At 36.5% G+C, this 12,416-nt stretch overlaps 1 protein-coding gene across 1 annotated transcript in view; it reads right to left on the bottom strand.

Moving 5' to 3' along the window:
* Positions 1–8,431: 8,431 nt before the first annotated feature.
* CFAP46 (cilia and flagella associated protein 46) overlaps positions 8,432–12,416 on the bottom strand; it is a 90,879-nt gene continuing 86,894 nt past the window's right edge. The window contains exons 54-55 of the mRNA XM_010582005.1: positions 10,522–10,658; positions 8,432–8,451 (exon numbers count right to left, since the gene is read on the bottom strand). Coding sequence (XP_010580307.1) covers positions 8,432–8,451; positions 10,522–10,658 — 157 coding nt within the window. The remainder of the gene's footprint in view (positions 8,452–10,521; positions 10,659–12,416) is intronic.

Here is a 12,416-nt window from a genome sequence, read left to right as displayed (position 1 = left end):
TGCATGTAAACAGGCTGCTAGTCAGTATGTTGTCTGACTGAGACCTGCACTTCAACACCACAGTCTATCCTATCTTCTCATTAATCCTTCTAACTACATTCTGTGTGGGTGTGCTCTCTGTTCTGAGTAGGCATGTGTGAACATGAGTGAACTTCCATTTGCTAAGATAAGCTAGTGAGTAGCCAGCAAGTAGGATAAGAAGTCTGAGTACCTGCAACTGGAGTAGGGCTGTGAACATCCAAGGTTTGTATGTTTGGGTGCTGGCAACTGGGGCGATTACGTACTGCATAGACTGAGAAAGAGTAACTGAGCCCTGATCTGACTCACATTTCTGGGTTCCAGGGAGAAGCTCACCAGCAGGAATAGCTAGGAGAAAGAGATCAGGCAAGAATGTGTAATGGAATACAATAGCAGGATTCAAAATGACTTAGCTAAAGTAAAATGACAGGAGAAAACATTTCCACTTACTTTTGCAAGACGTAACAGTAGTGGCTGCTGTATATGACAATAAGAGTACCAGTTTACATTTCGTGGATATTGTGACTGATGTTCTAGCAGGGCACTAAGACAGGTAGGAAAAACTGAATCTGCTTGCTTTCTTGAAAAATCATTTCAACGGCACTCTGCCTCAGGTAGTGATGAAGGCTGTCCAGGACTGGGAATTTGGGAAGTATTACTGTGCTGGACATGGATAACTGTCTGCATGGAAAAGATGGCACTGTTCTCTCCAAACCCTTTCTGAACTGAGTCATTGCATTTTTTTTATGTGGATATCACTGATTTGGTAGGTGAGAGCTCCTACAAGAGCCAAGACATTTTGTTCTAGCTTTTTATTAATTATTAGTCAATGATGAAGACAGTATGTTTAGATATTTCTTATGACTTCTAAGTGACATTAGGGTCCTCATACAGTTACCATGTACTGGAATAGTTTTTCCTCTATTAAATACTATGCCAATATCATGCTTATTGTTATATGCAATTTAGCTGTTACCTCACTATCGATTAACCAAATTATTACAGATAGCCATCTACATACCTCAGCTGTAGCATACTTCATGCTCATTTATCTTATATTCTGTAAACAACTTCAAGAGCTACAAGTCCAGATAAATTGTGAGGACATGACAGAACTGCAAATATTTTTGGAAACCTATTCTTTTCTTCCAACAGAAACTCTTAGTTAATTCTCTGACAGTGTATTGACAGGTAAGTAATAAGTATCTGTCACATCAGTAGAAGAACAGACTTTCTGGCTGCTTCGAGAATGCTGAGAACTTCAGCAGACAAGCTCATTATTACTAGAATGAGGGTCAAGATGTCTGCTCTGAGCAGACTAAATGTTTTCATTGCAAACTTTTTTCCCCCAACATTCCTCTTCCCTTCTATGTTATTGCAGATTACAGCTGTCACTGTTCACTCATCAAGTTCACTTTGTACTTACAAGCTTGTTCTCCATGCCATCCATAGCAGTTTTCCAAATGAACACTTCTGGCCTACAGTATGAAACCATTTTCCCTTGCTGATCGATTGTGATCATACCTTCATTGTGCTAATCCAAACAAATTGTGAGCAGTGATCTGTCTCTTACAATCTTGGCATTAAAGAGAAGACAGGGAACAGCAGTGTGGGCACTGTCACTGTGATGTGATTAGTAAGTATCATCTAGTACCCAGCCAGATAATAAAACACCCATAATATATAATATTTTCATAAGGAAGTCAGTACAGCTTATGATTGTCCAGGAAAATTACTAGCTGCACTTTTGCAAAACCAAGTTTCGGAGTTTTTTTTTGCTGCAACTCTTCCTGCAGTGTAGCTACTATTGACTTCTTTCACAATTGACATACTTGTGCAAAATGAAGGAAAAAAAATTTAAAAAGAATTTGAGACAATAATGGACCTGATTCAGTTTACTTCAGTGTTCTTATCTGTAGCTTATCTCAGTGCACCTGTAGCATGGAAAAGTTGTTAAGTCACTCTTGAATTATTGAATTGTTGAATATGGGTACAGTAGGCCCATAAAAACAGAAGTCTAAACCATCCATTCTGGTAAGAAACTTGTGATAGTAACTTTACTTCCTTCAAAAAAGTTAAGTCATCGAAAAGGCTAGAGGGAAATACAGAACATTATAAAATACATTTTCAGATGTATGTTCAGAAAATAAACACAAACTCCAAATCAGTGCAGCCCCTGTTGGAGGTTTCTGGAAAAGCTGTTCATCTTTGTGGCCATGTAGTTTCTCCTGATAATTTCAAATGGTAAATGTCAAGTATGAGACCATCAAGAAAAGTGATGGGTTGTGAACATTCAGTTGTAGGAAAGAATGTAGTACCAGAGCTCAGTACTGATCTTGCTTTCGGTTTCATCTTGCTAGTTTTCACCCTCTTCTGCCATCATGTGTCAGGCTGAAGCATTATATGAAGTAAAGGAAAACTAAATTGCAGTAGTAATTCAGTGATAAAAAACATATGTCCCTAAATATTTCCTGTAGTAATGGACACTGCCACCAAACTGAAAAGCTAAGTGAAAAGAGAGGGATGTTATGTTTGAAAATTTTCAGAAAGCTAGTCAAATGTATATCATTTCTATTAACGACATCTTTCTTTGCTGATGGTGACACAAAACACTAAGGCTTAAGATTATGATTATTAAAGATTATTTCCATTTTAATTTCTTGTATGTTCTTAGCCTAAGATATAGGCCTTTACTTCCGAAAGGGGCCTTTGTTTTGTTGGTTTTAACTGTATTGAACTTAACACTGACTTAGTATATGTATACTCTCTTGACAGTGGAAGAATACATTCCATGGTAGATGTACTACTGTGATTACAAAGTTTATTTTAATATCTTTAAAAATATACATATATATAATAATAGATAGCAAGATTCAGATTTCAGGGAATATTATAATTGATGTTTTACATAACAGCAACATTGCTAACATATCGTACTACATTTTTGTAAAAATGGGATTAAGTGATCTAAAATTATTCCTCACACTGTAAGTCTTAGAAACCCTCTGGAAAGCTGCAATTTATTAAAACTGTTTCTTCTCTTCTTATACTTAAATGAAGACTTTTGTGACTACTGCTTTTGAAAATGGTACCTACTAGGTTCATGAAAGACCACCCATGTTCTGCTCTCACTGACAGAGAAATACTCTATCCACTCATTACCTGAGTAATGACTCAGGTCTTCCACAGACTGGTAAATATTTCAGGGCACATAAGCATGCCTTCAGTTTTAATGTGACCACATTCTTAAAATCCATGCTAGTAACTGTCATTGTATCTACATAAAGACACTTCAGTTAGAGGCATGAATTAATACCCGAGAGGTATTTTAAAAAGCTCTTCCTCATGGCTTTACAGCCATTGAGCTGGTCTTTCATCCACAACATATAGCGGAAGAGATTTTTATTCATATAGGATGGTTGGCTCCCCTCTGACATCCTCTTCCTGGATAGCTTTCAGTTCAGACAGGTTGCCAAAGCAGGGGTCAGAAGGCTTAGCAGGTTGTAAAGTCATTAAATTAGTGTTCAAACTCAGACAAATGGGCTTAAATAGTCATGGGAATGTATCTTTGCAACAATCTCAAATCTGCTCTCTTTTCCCTGCATACAAATAGCCATAGCCATCAGGTGCTAAGTTTTGGTATCTGCTCTACCGCATCCCTTTGCAAAGTGGGGAGACAGACTTACTGAAGGACCAGCTATCCTAGCTTTGGAGAGAGTAGCATGTGTGATGAGAAATCCTTGAATGATTGCTTATGGCAGTTTAATTTTAGAGCAGTTACAACAGGGACTAATGACAGAGCTGCTCTTTTTTTGTTGTTGTTTTATCATTTTGTAGCAAACTTGCTGCGGTTCTTCCCTGCAGACCATTTAGAACTACACACTTTTCTTGGACAGCTACCTACTACTCAAATTATGTTCTTGCCCTAGAATATTATCAATAAATTCACCATGGTTTTTTTTCTCCTCACATTTTTCAGATTACATAAATTTTAGCTGACCAATTCTTTTCATGCTCAGAAATATTATGAAATGTCATTTCTGTTATAAAAGCTAATTGATAATGTGATTTGTTATGTTGCTGAGACATAATTCAGATAGTTATTTTAAAGCCGTTGATACATGGAATAGCACTAACTGTTTAATATTTCTTTTATGAATGGATACAGCGCGAAGGAACGATGTGATGCCATGTAGATGAAATATTTTCAGAAGCTTTTATTCTTGTTGTCTGGGCTTGTGCCAATGTCTTTCTAGTAGAGAGCTCATATGTCCTAAGCTGTATCTACTGTAATTTATTCCTTGGTCATTAGCAGGATTTTTTTTTCCCTCCAAGTTGCTGAACAATATATAATATTTTAAAAATTAATAGCTCACAGTCAAATAAATGGAGAGCATTCTCTAGCGTTCACCTCCAAAAAGTAGAAAAGTATTTTTTATTTAATAAAAATATTTCCAAATAATTTTTCTGTTTAATTTAATAACAATAATTTCTCTCTTAAAATAATAAAAAGAATTTCTTGCTCTGGTGAGTCCCCAGCTGGAGTACTGCATCCAGCTCTGGGAACCCCAGTACAAGAAAGACACGGACCTGCTAGAGCAGGTCCAGAGGAGGGCCACAAAAATTGTCCGAGGGATGGAGCACCTCTCCTGTGAAGAAAGGCTGAGAGAGTTGGGGTTGTTCAGGCTGGAGAAGAGAAGGCTCTGGGGAGACCTTATCGTGGCCTTTCAATGTAGAAGGGGGTCTTACAAGAAAGACAGAGAGACATTTACAAAGGCCTGTAGTGACAGGACAAGGGTTAATGGCTTTAAACTGCAAGAGGATAGATTTAGATTAGATTATAAGGAAGAAGTTCTTCACTGTGAGGGTTGGTGAGGCACTGGAGCAGGTTGCCCAGAGAGGTTGTGGATGCCCCATCATTGGAAGTGTTCAAGGCCAGGTTGGATGGGGCTTTGAGCAACCTGGTCTAGTGGAAGGTGTCCCTGCCCATGGCAGGGGGGTTGGAACGAGATGATCTCTAAGGTCTCTTCCAACCCAAACAATTCTGTGATTCTATGATTCTATTTATACAATTTTAATACTAGGACTTGCCATTCTGAATTTGCTATTTGTATGTACTTAACGAATAGTTTAAAATAATCACATCAGTATTTCATCATTACTATTTCCATTGCATTTCTTAGGGAGTACTCTTTCTGTACAAAATCTTGTATGAAATCAACAGTCTTAATTCCATTTTTGTACCTGCAGCTGGAAATTTTGGTCCACTCATTTCATATTCAGTGTTAAAGAATGAAGACCTTCAGTACGGCACCTTGTATGACTATGCTACTGTTTAGTTCTCCAAATAATTTGAAGCCAAGGATCTTCTTGGGGATCTCATATATTAGGCTGCTACAAGATAAACGTACACTTCTTTGCTCCTTCTGTGCTGCACACAGATTTCTTTTGTTTTCATTGCCACCATCTGTTGGCTCACTCTGGGGGGAGATATCTTGCTATTGTTAGTCCAGATAATTTGCTTTGAAAGCACCTCACTGCTGTTTTGTTGTGGGGGGTGGGGTGTTATTTTGAACCTTGACTTGAACAGAGATGACGTTTACCCAAACCTTTGCACAGTCTGTTTCAAACCTGACATGGTTTTCATTCCATCATCAGAGAAGATATCTAAGAACCTCTCTATTTTTTGTCTTTTGTTTTTTTCACTCCCACTCTCTCCCCTAATTCTAGACTCCACCTGAGTAGGTGCTGCCTTATAATTCTCAGCTGATGGTCAAATGATTCAACAATAAATGAAACATTTCAATTTGGTCTGGTGAATATGCCCTAAACTATCTGTCATGTCCCATTTCTTGGAACAGAGTTGGCTGACTCTAAAATTTTTAAGTGAGAACTATTACATTTCTGCAAAAGCTTCTAAATTGCAGGAAATGTTTGTGTGTGTGACAAAGATGTAAATTTAGGACTTATTCAGCTTCTTAAATGCCAAGACTTGTTAGGCATATTACAGTGCATTTAAGTGGGGTCTTTTTATGTTTCCTAATTAAAACTCACGTTGTCCTCACAGAGGAGTCCTTCTGCCTGAACTTTCAATCACAATCTGAAGACTATCAGAAAATTTTAAGCTTTTAGTTGCTTATTCAAATCAGGTTCTGAAACAGAAATTTTATACAGAATTCCTTCTCAACCTTTCTTTCCTGAGCTCCATTCATATTTACTGTCTTTAAAAGATAAGCATTTTGAACTCTAAAACTGTATCAGCTGAGCTGCTGAATCCTTCCTCTGCATACGAAGCAGGTTCTTCTTTGTTAAATTGTCATTGTAAATTTAAAAGAAATATAAAATATGTTAATTTGTCTATGCTCTTTTTCTTTTGAAATCATTCCAAATTCTACTATATATCTTTTCCTGAAGTGACTCTTTACTTTTGTACAATCATGTCACTGCATGTTGCTACAAACATATAATGGAAAAGAAGATATTATTTCCAGTATTAATCCCTGAAGGAATGAATTAGATGTCTTCATATGTCACTGAATGCATATCCACTGTCACCTGAAGTCCAGTTTATCATCTACTCATGTAGTCCTACTACTATTAATGATTTTACTGACTGGTATTTAGCACTGTAATACAGAGAATACTCTCCTAATACCCCAGGCAATTTGGTTATGACTACACTTCGTGGCCGTAACTCAATTATTTTTTAATGCCTCAGAAATGCCAATCAGACATATTATGTAATTATGCATGCCATCCACTTTTACTGTACTTACCCAGCATACATTGCCCACTTGTAGGTATTCTGCCACAGCTTCTCTGATTAGTATTTCAAATATCTTACTCTCAACAAGTAAAGCTTACATGTCTGAAGTTTCCTGGATAAGGCCATTACTCTTTATCAATGCTTTCTGATAAAGTAGTGCTGTCAGACTGTAAAGAAATTTTTGGTCATACTCATTCATCTTTCTGACAGAGGTTGTTGCAATGTAGTTAGAGCTAAAGTATCAAATACAAATGGGAATATTTTGGGAGAAAAGCCACTTTGGTAGATTAAGTTATTTCCATCAGTTTCATAAATAAAACCATAGTAGTAAATTATTGAATAAGCCCATTGTACCTGGACATCAATGGTTTTTCTAACCTTTGCAATCTTGCAGTTTCTACCCTGGATTATTCTCACAGAACAACACTGTCATTTCTGAAGCATCAAAACTTTTCTGGACTTTACTATTTATGAAATTTCTTATCTCAAGAAAGTGGAAGTTAATACAAATTCATGAACACTGTCATGTAGCAGGGCAGAGAAGGCTTCATGACTCCCATTGAATACACTATTTTTCATAGCCTTTTATGTTACAGAAAAAAAGACAGCACTAGAAAGATGGCATTCCAGGTGGAAGAAAGCCATTAACAGCAGGGAAATACAATTTCATAACAATGGATGTGTGGGAGAACGATGTGGAAATTAATCTACGAAATAAATAAATTAACAATATAGTGGACATTTGCTTCATTCAAGGGAAATTGCTTCTTCAAACTGAGAAATACTTGAGCTTCCCAAATACCATGCATGGGATTTTAAAAAAGCAGCTGCGTAATAGTGATGCAATGAAAAGGTACCTGGTAAGACCTAAAAATAAACAAATAAATAAATGCAAGAACTTGGGGAAAGGGACTCATGCCAGTATCTGATGAAACATGGCAAGTTCAGAGACTTGAAAATACCTTACACTGAATCCTTAATTTTCAGGCTGGATAACTTAAGTACAGTCTATGATCTCTTCGTTACTTAATTTGTATTGTTACCAAAAGCCCAGATACATGCCATAAAAAATATATGTCCGGTGTCTAAATGAAGAAGAAAATTATGTATAAAGGGAATAAAAATCATGCATGTTATGGAATGCAGTTTGGCAGAGCAGCTGCAGTTCATATAAGGTCGTCTAATTAAATTGTGAGAGCAAGGGGGAAGGAAGCACAAATTTATATTCTATTGTGTGCATAAAAAAAGTATTTTACATGTCATGATTTTGTAATTATGGTCTGTATAGCCCTATAACTCTTACCAGGTTCTAATTAACTATAGCATGGTAGGTAGCCAAGAACAGTATCTTTTCAGTGCCATTTTAATGCTCTATCAGGAACACAAAAAAATGTATCACAGGAAACAGACATCACCTTTTTACTGGAAAAAAAGAAAGAGAGTCTTAAAATGGTTTTAGTTGCAATAATGATCAAAGGTTTGTATTTTCCATAAGTGCTAAATTATTTTACATTTATTTCTACTGTTATCACTACAAATAAAGTTTTAAAGTATGTATTTTAAAAATGCATTGCTGATTAACAGCATGTGACAAAATCTATACACGTAATAATCTTATTTGGGATTTTGGAATAATTTAATATATCTTCACATGTTATTCAGAAAAACTATAGGGAAATAAAGAAAGCAAAACTTATTAAACATTTTATGTAATACTACCTTTTTTCCAAATTAAAACTACAACTACCGCTATATAAAAATTTAAAATAATTTCACTCAAAATAAGGTGACTTGGTAAATTTTTCAGTTGTTCTCCTGATAAATCTTCCATGTAAAAATAAAATACATCAAGGAAAAGTTTTTCCAAATGGAAGTACTGACAATGATACATTCCAATTCCACTCATGCATCAATGCCCAAAAATACTAGCCTAATTTCCTTTAAGATGTGTTGGTACTCACCAAATTCTTTTATGGGATTCACCAAGTTCAGAAAACCTTAGAGTACTAACTGAAACCTCTAAAATAAATGTTCTTTGATATTTTCCTGACACTTATTCTAAATCAAACTGTTTACATCTGAAACAGAAATCAGTCTATCAGCAAAACATACATTTTCTTAAGCTCATCTCTCCTTAGGCCATATTATCTGCCACACCTTTAAATGCAAAGTGTGCCCTACGCACAGTGTAGTGGTATTCTTAGTACAAAAAGTCTGACACAAATTACATAATAATTATGTTGGGTAAACCATATAGCACACAATTAAAAAATGATGGATGAGTTGCAGGAAGATTTGAGAAAGTGTGAATGGTCTGTTCTTCTGCTTTGTCTCTAGGAGAGCTGTGAGCATCCGCTTCCACTATAAAAATATTTTTAAAACATTATTACATCATGTTAATGTAATTGCATATTGTTAATATAAAAATGCTTTAAGTGCAGTAATTTATCGCATCTTCTCTTTGATTAATATTTGTGGTTCCTTTACATTCTTTTTATAATATTAATAACTGCCACTATATTCAAGAAGCATTTTCTGAAAAAGACAGAAATCTAGGCAACATTTCTGATCTGAACTCTCTCTCACTCTTCAGTTCTATGTCAGTGTAAGTTATAATTAAAATTTATTTTTTTACCATTGTTTTAAGAGGTAATTCCCATACAATGAAAAATACCTATGTAATTTTATAAACAGTATATTAAAAGTTGTTTTACTCAAAAATCCTTCTCCCCTCTCCAACAAGATGCTAGGTTGAATTTCACATATATAGTGTGCCCTTTACAATACAGACTGTCTAATCACTGCATGTTCAACTTATGTTTTTGCAGTCTATAATACATACCATTTCTATTGTTCATGTCATGTTCCTGATGTAACTTTTCAGTCACACTACTTCATTTTACAACAGTTCAGTGGAGCGTAACTTTTAGCTTTTGGTCAGCTATGACGAAGACTCCCCAAAATTTTATATATTTAAAATACAGGTACTCCAATTATAATATTGGATCAGTGGTCTTCCCACTCTCAATTCTTTTAAGAAGTGTCACAAAAATTTGTCGTAGCTCATCCAAAAGATTTCACTTATACCTGTGAACTACCCATAGGTCTACCAGGTTCTAGTTAACATGCACTGCCAGTCTTTCATACTAAGCTTTTTAATTCTTACTTTTAATAGAATCCCTTTCCCTGTGAATCTTATTCTTTTGAAGAATATGGACTGTCTGCCCAGTTGTTCTTCCAATGCTCAACAAATCTGGAAAGAAATGTTACTTTCTGTGAGTTTTTAATGAAAATTTTGAAAAACAAGAAATGTTAACCATACAGCCTGGTGTCTTCACATTTAAAACTTAATGAAAAAGGATACCTTTACAGGTTTAGTTTTGTATCTCTGAAGATGTGAGTTATCTCCAGCTTTTGCTTTCCCCATAGTTTATGTAACTACAGATTGCCAAGTCCTAGGCCACTGCTCCTCACCATAGAAATCCTCTTCTTACCATATGACCATAAACAGACCCCCCACTAAAACTAATTTAAGTAGGTTACTGTTCTGTTTGAAAGAACCACCTGTCAACAACACAGTGGTTCTTGCATGCAGTTTACCTTCTATGGAAACTCCAGGCAAAATCTGGTGAGGAGCAAAGAAAGAGAAACGGGAGACAAGTAGATATACACACTCCATGAGTGCATACATACAAATGCCTGAAATAATATACGTGTAAACAAAGATAAATACTTACTCTCAGACAAAATTTCTAGCCTTTCTGCATTCTCTTGCAAGGTAGTGTACCACTGGTTGGCTATTATAGAACGAACACCAGTAAGGCTTAGAAGCATTGCTGTCTCTGTTGGTCTCTCTATACCAAGCCGTAGATAACTAAAGAAAATCCAAAGCATGAGATCAATAAACTAAAAATGTACATAATATATCAAAAAATATAACTAAATATACAATGTTTTTTAATAGAAGGGGAAAGGGAATGCCAGACTCATTTTCTTGTATGCTGAGCATAAAATGTTTTCTAATATTCATACAGCACCTTAAATTTAATACAAAGAATTTAGGTAACTTTCTCTCTACATCTTTTCATGATGCAATTTTACCATGTGGATTGGTCCCTGTCATATAACTGTTCTGGGCATCTCAGGAAATGTGAAAGGAGGAGTAACATATTAACTTTTACAAAATACTGCATAATATCCTTTATAAGATAGTAAAAATGTTGGGAATCAGGTGAAAAGACTTGTTTAGTTCTGCTTAGGTTGCCAAAGGGAAACATAAAATATTGCAGGAACTGAAAACTTGCTCTTTGCCATAAACTTGGCATTAATTTGGAGGCTTAAAAGCAAATCACTTGTAAAGTGGGATTAGATTTTTTTACTGCTGAATATTTAAATAAGTATCTTTGGTATTATTGTTTTAGTGATGGAAGGGGAGTGATACTCTGTAGGGTTGGAACTGCAGTAAATTGAAGGCTGAATTTTGTTTTTATTAGCCTCTGCTCTGGTAACTTTATCAGAAGATGATAATTAAAGTTTTCTGTAATCTTTTGGGGAGATACTGTCTGTCTACAGAGTTATGTGACTTAGTTTTAACTGAATGCTATTCTAAACTTTCTGGAAGCTTTTAGGCTTAAGCATGTAAGTCCTGTTGAAAAATTCACTAATCTATTAAAGTAAGACTTCAAAAGTTCAGAGTTGGAGAAACTAGTTTGAGGAATCGTGTTTTGTTTTGGTTTAGGAGATGGCTGTTTGGGGGAGGTGAAAAAGGATATTAAAAATAAAAACACCAGGAGGTTGTTTAAACACTCAGAGATCTGCATATTTATATATGTACATGTGTGTATAACCTATCTTACACACAATTCATTTTAACTTACACGTTGCATTGATTAAACAGTATTTTAAGAGGAGAATTTTTCTATTTCTTTTTCATGGAATGAATAATCAGAAAACTCAATAGGTATTTATGCAGCCCTAACAGGATTGGATATAATATTTAATTGGCTGTAGAACTATGGCAGTCCCAAAAATTACGTGAATAAAAGTACATATGTTTTGACATGGTCTGTGTTAATAGATGTATTGGTTTTATGTGGCAAGGTTTTGGTAGCGGGGGGGGGGTACAGGGGTGACTCCTGTAAGAAGCTGCTGGAAGCTTCCCCTGTGTTCGAGAGAGAGCGAGCCCATACCAGCTGGCTCTAAGATGGACCCGCCGCCGGCCAAGGCCGAGCCAATCAGTGATAGTGGTAACGCCTCTGTGATAACATTTTTAAGAAGGAAAAAAAAGTTGGGACTTGGAAAACAGCCACCAGAGAGAGGAGTGAGAACATGTAAGAGAAACAAGCCTGCGGACACCAAGGTCAGTGCAGAAGGAGGGGGAGGAGATGCTCCAGGCGCCGGAGCGAAGATTCCCCTGCAGCCCGTGGTGAAGACCCTGGTGAGGCAGGCTGTCCCCCTGCAGTCCAGGGAGGTCCATGGTGGGGCAGATATCCACCTGCAGCCCGTGGAGGTCCCCACGCCGGAGCAGGTGGGTTCCCAAAGGAGGCTGTGACCCCATGGGAACCCTGCGCTGGAGCAGGCTCCTGGCAGGACCTGCGGATCTGGGGGGAGAGGAGCCCACGGAGCGGGGGTT

This window comes from Haliaeetus leucocephalus, unplaced genomic scaffold (assembly GCF_000737465.1).
Source record: "Haliaeetus leucocephalus isolate CR32 unplaced genomic scaffold, Haliaeetus_leucocephalus-4.0 Scaffold830, whole genome shotgun sequence".
In the NCBI taxonomy this organism is placed as follows: Eukaryota; Metazoa; Chordata; class Aves; order Accipitriformes; family Accipitridae; genus Haliaeetus; species Haliaeetus leucocephalus.
Note: the sequence above shows the minus strand (reverse complement) of the source record. Positions and strands in the feature narration are given on the sequence as shown.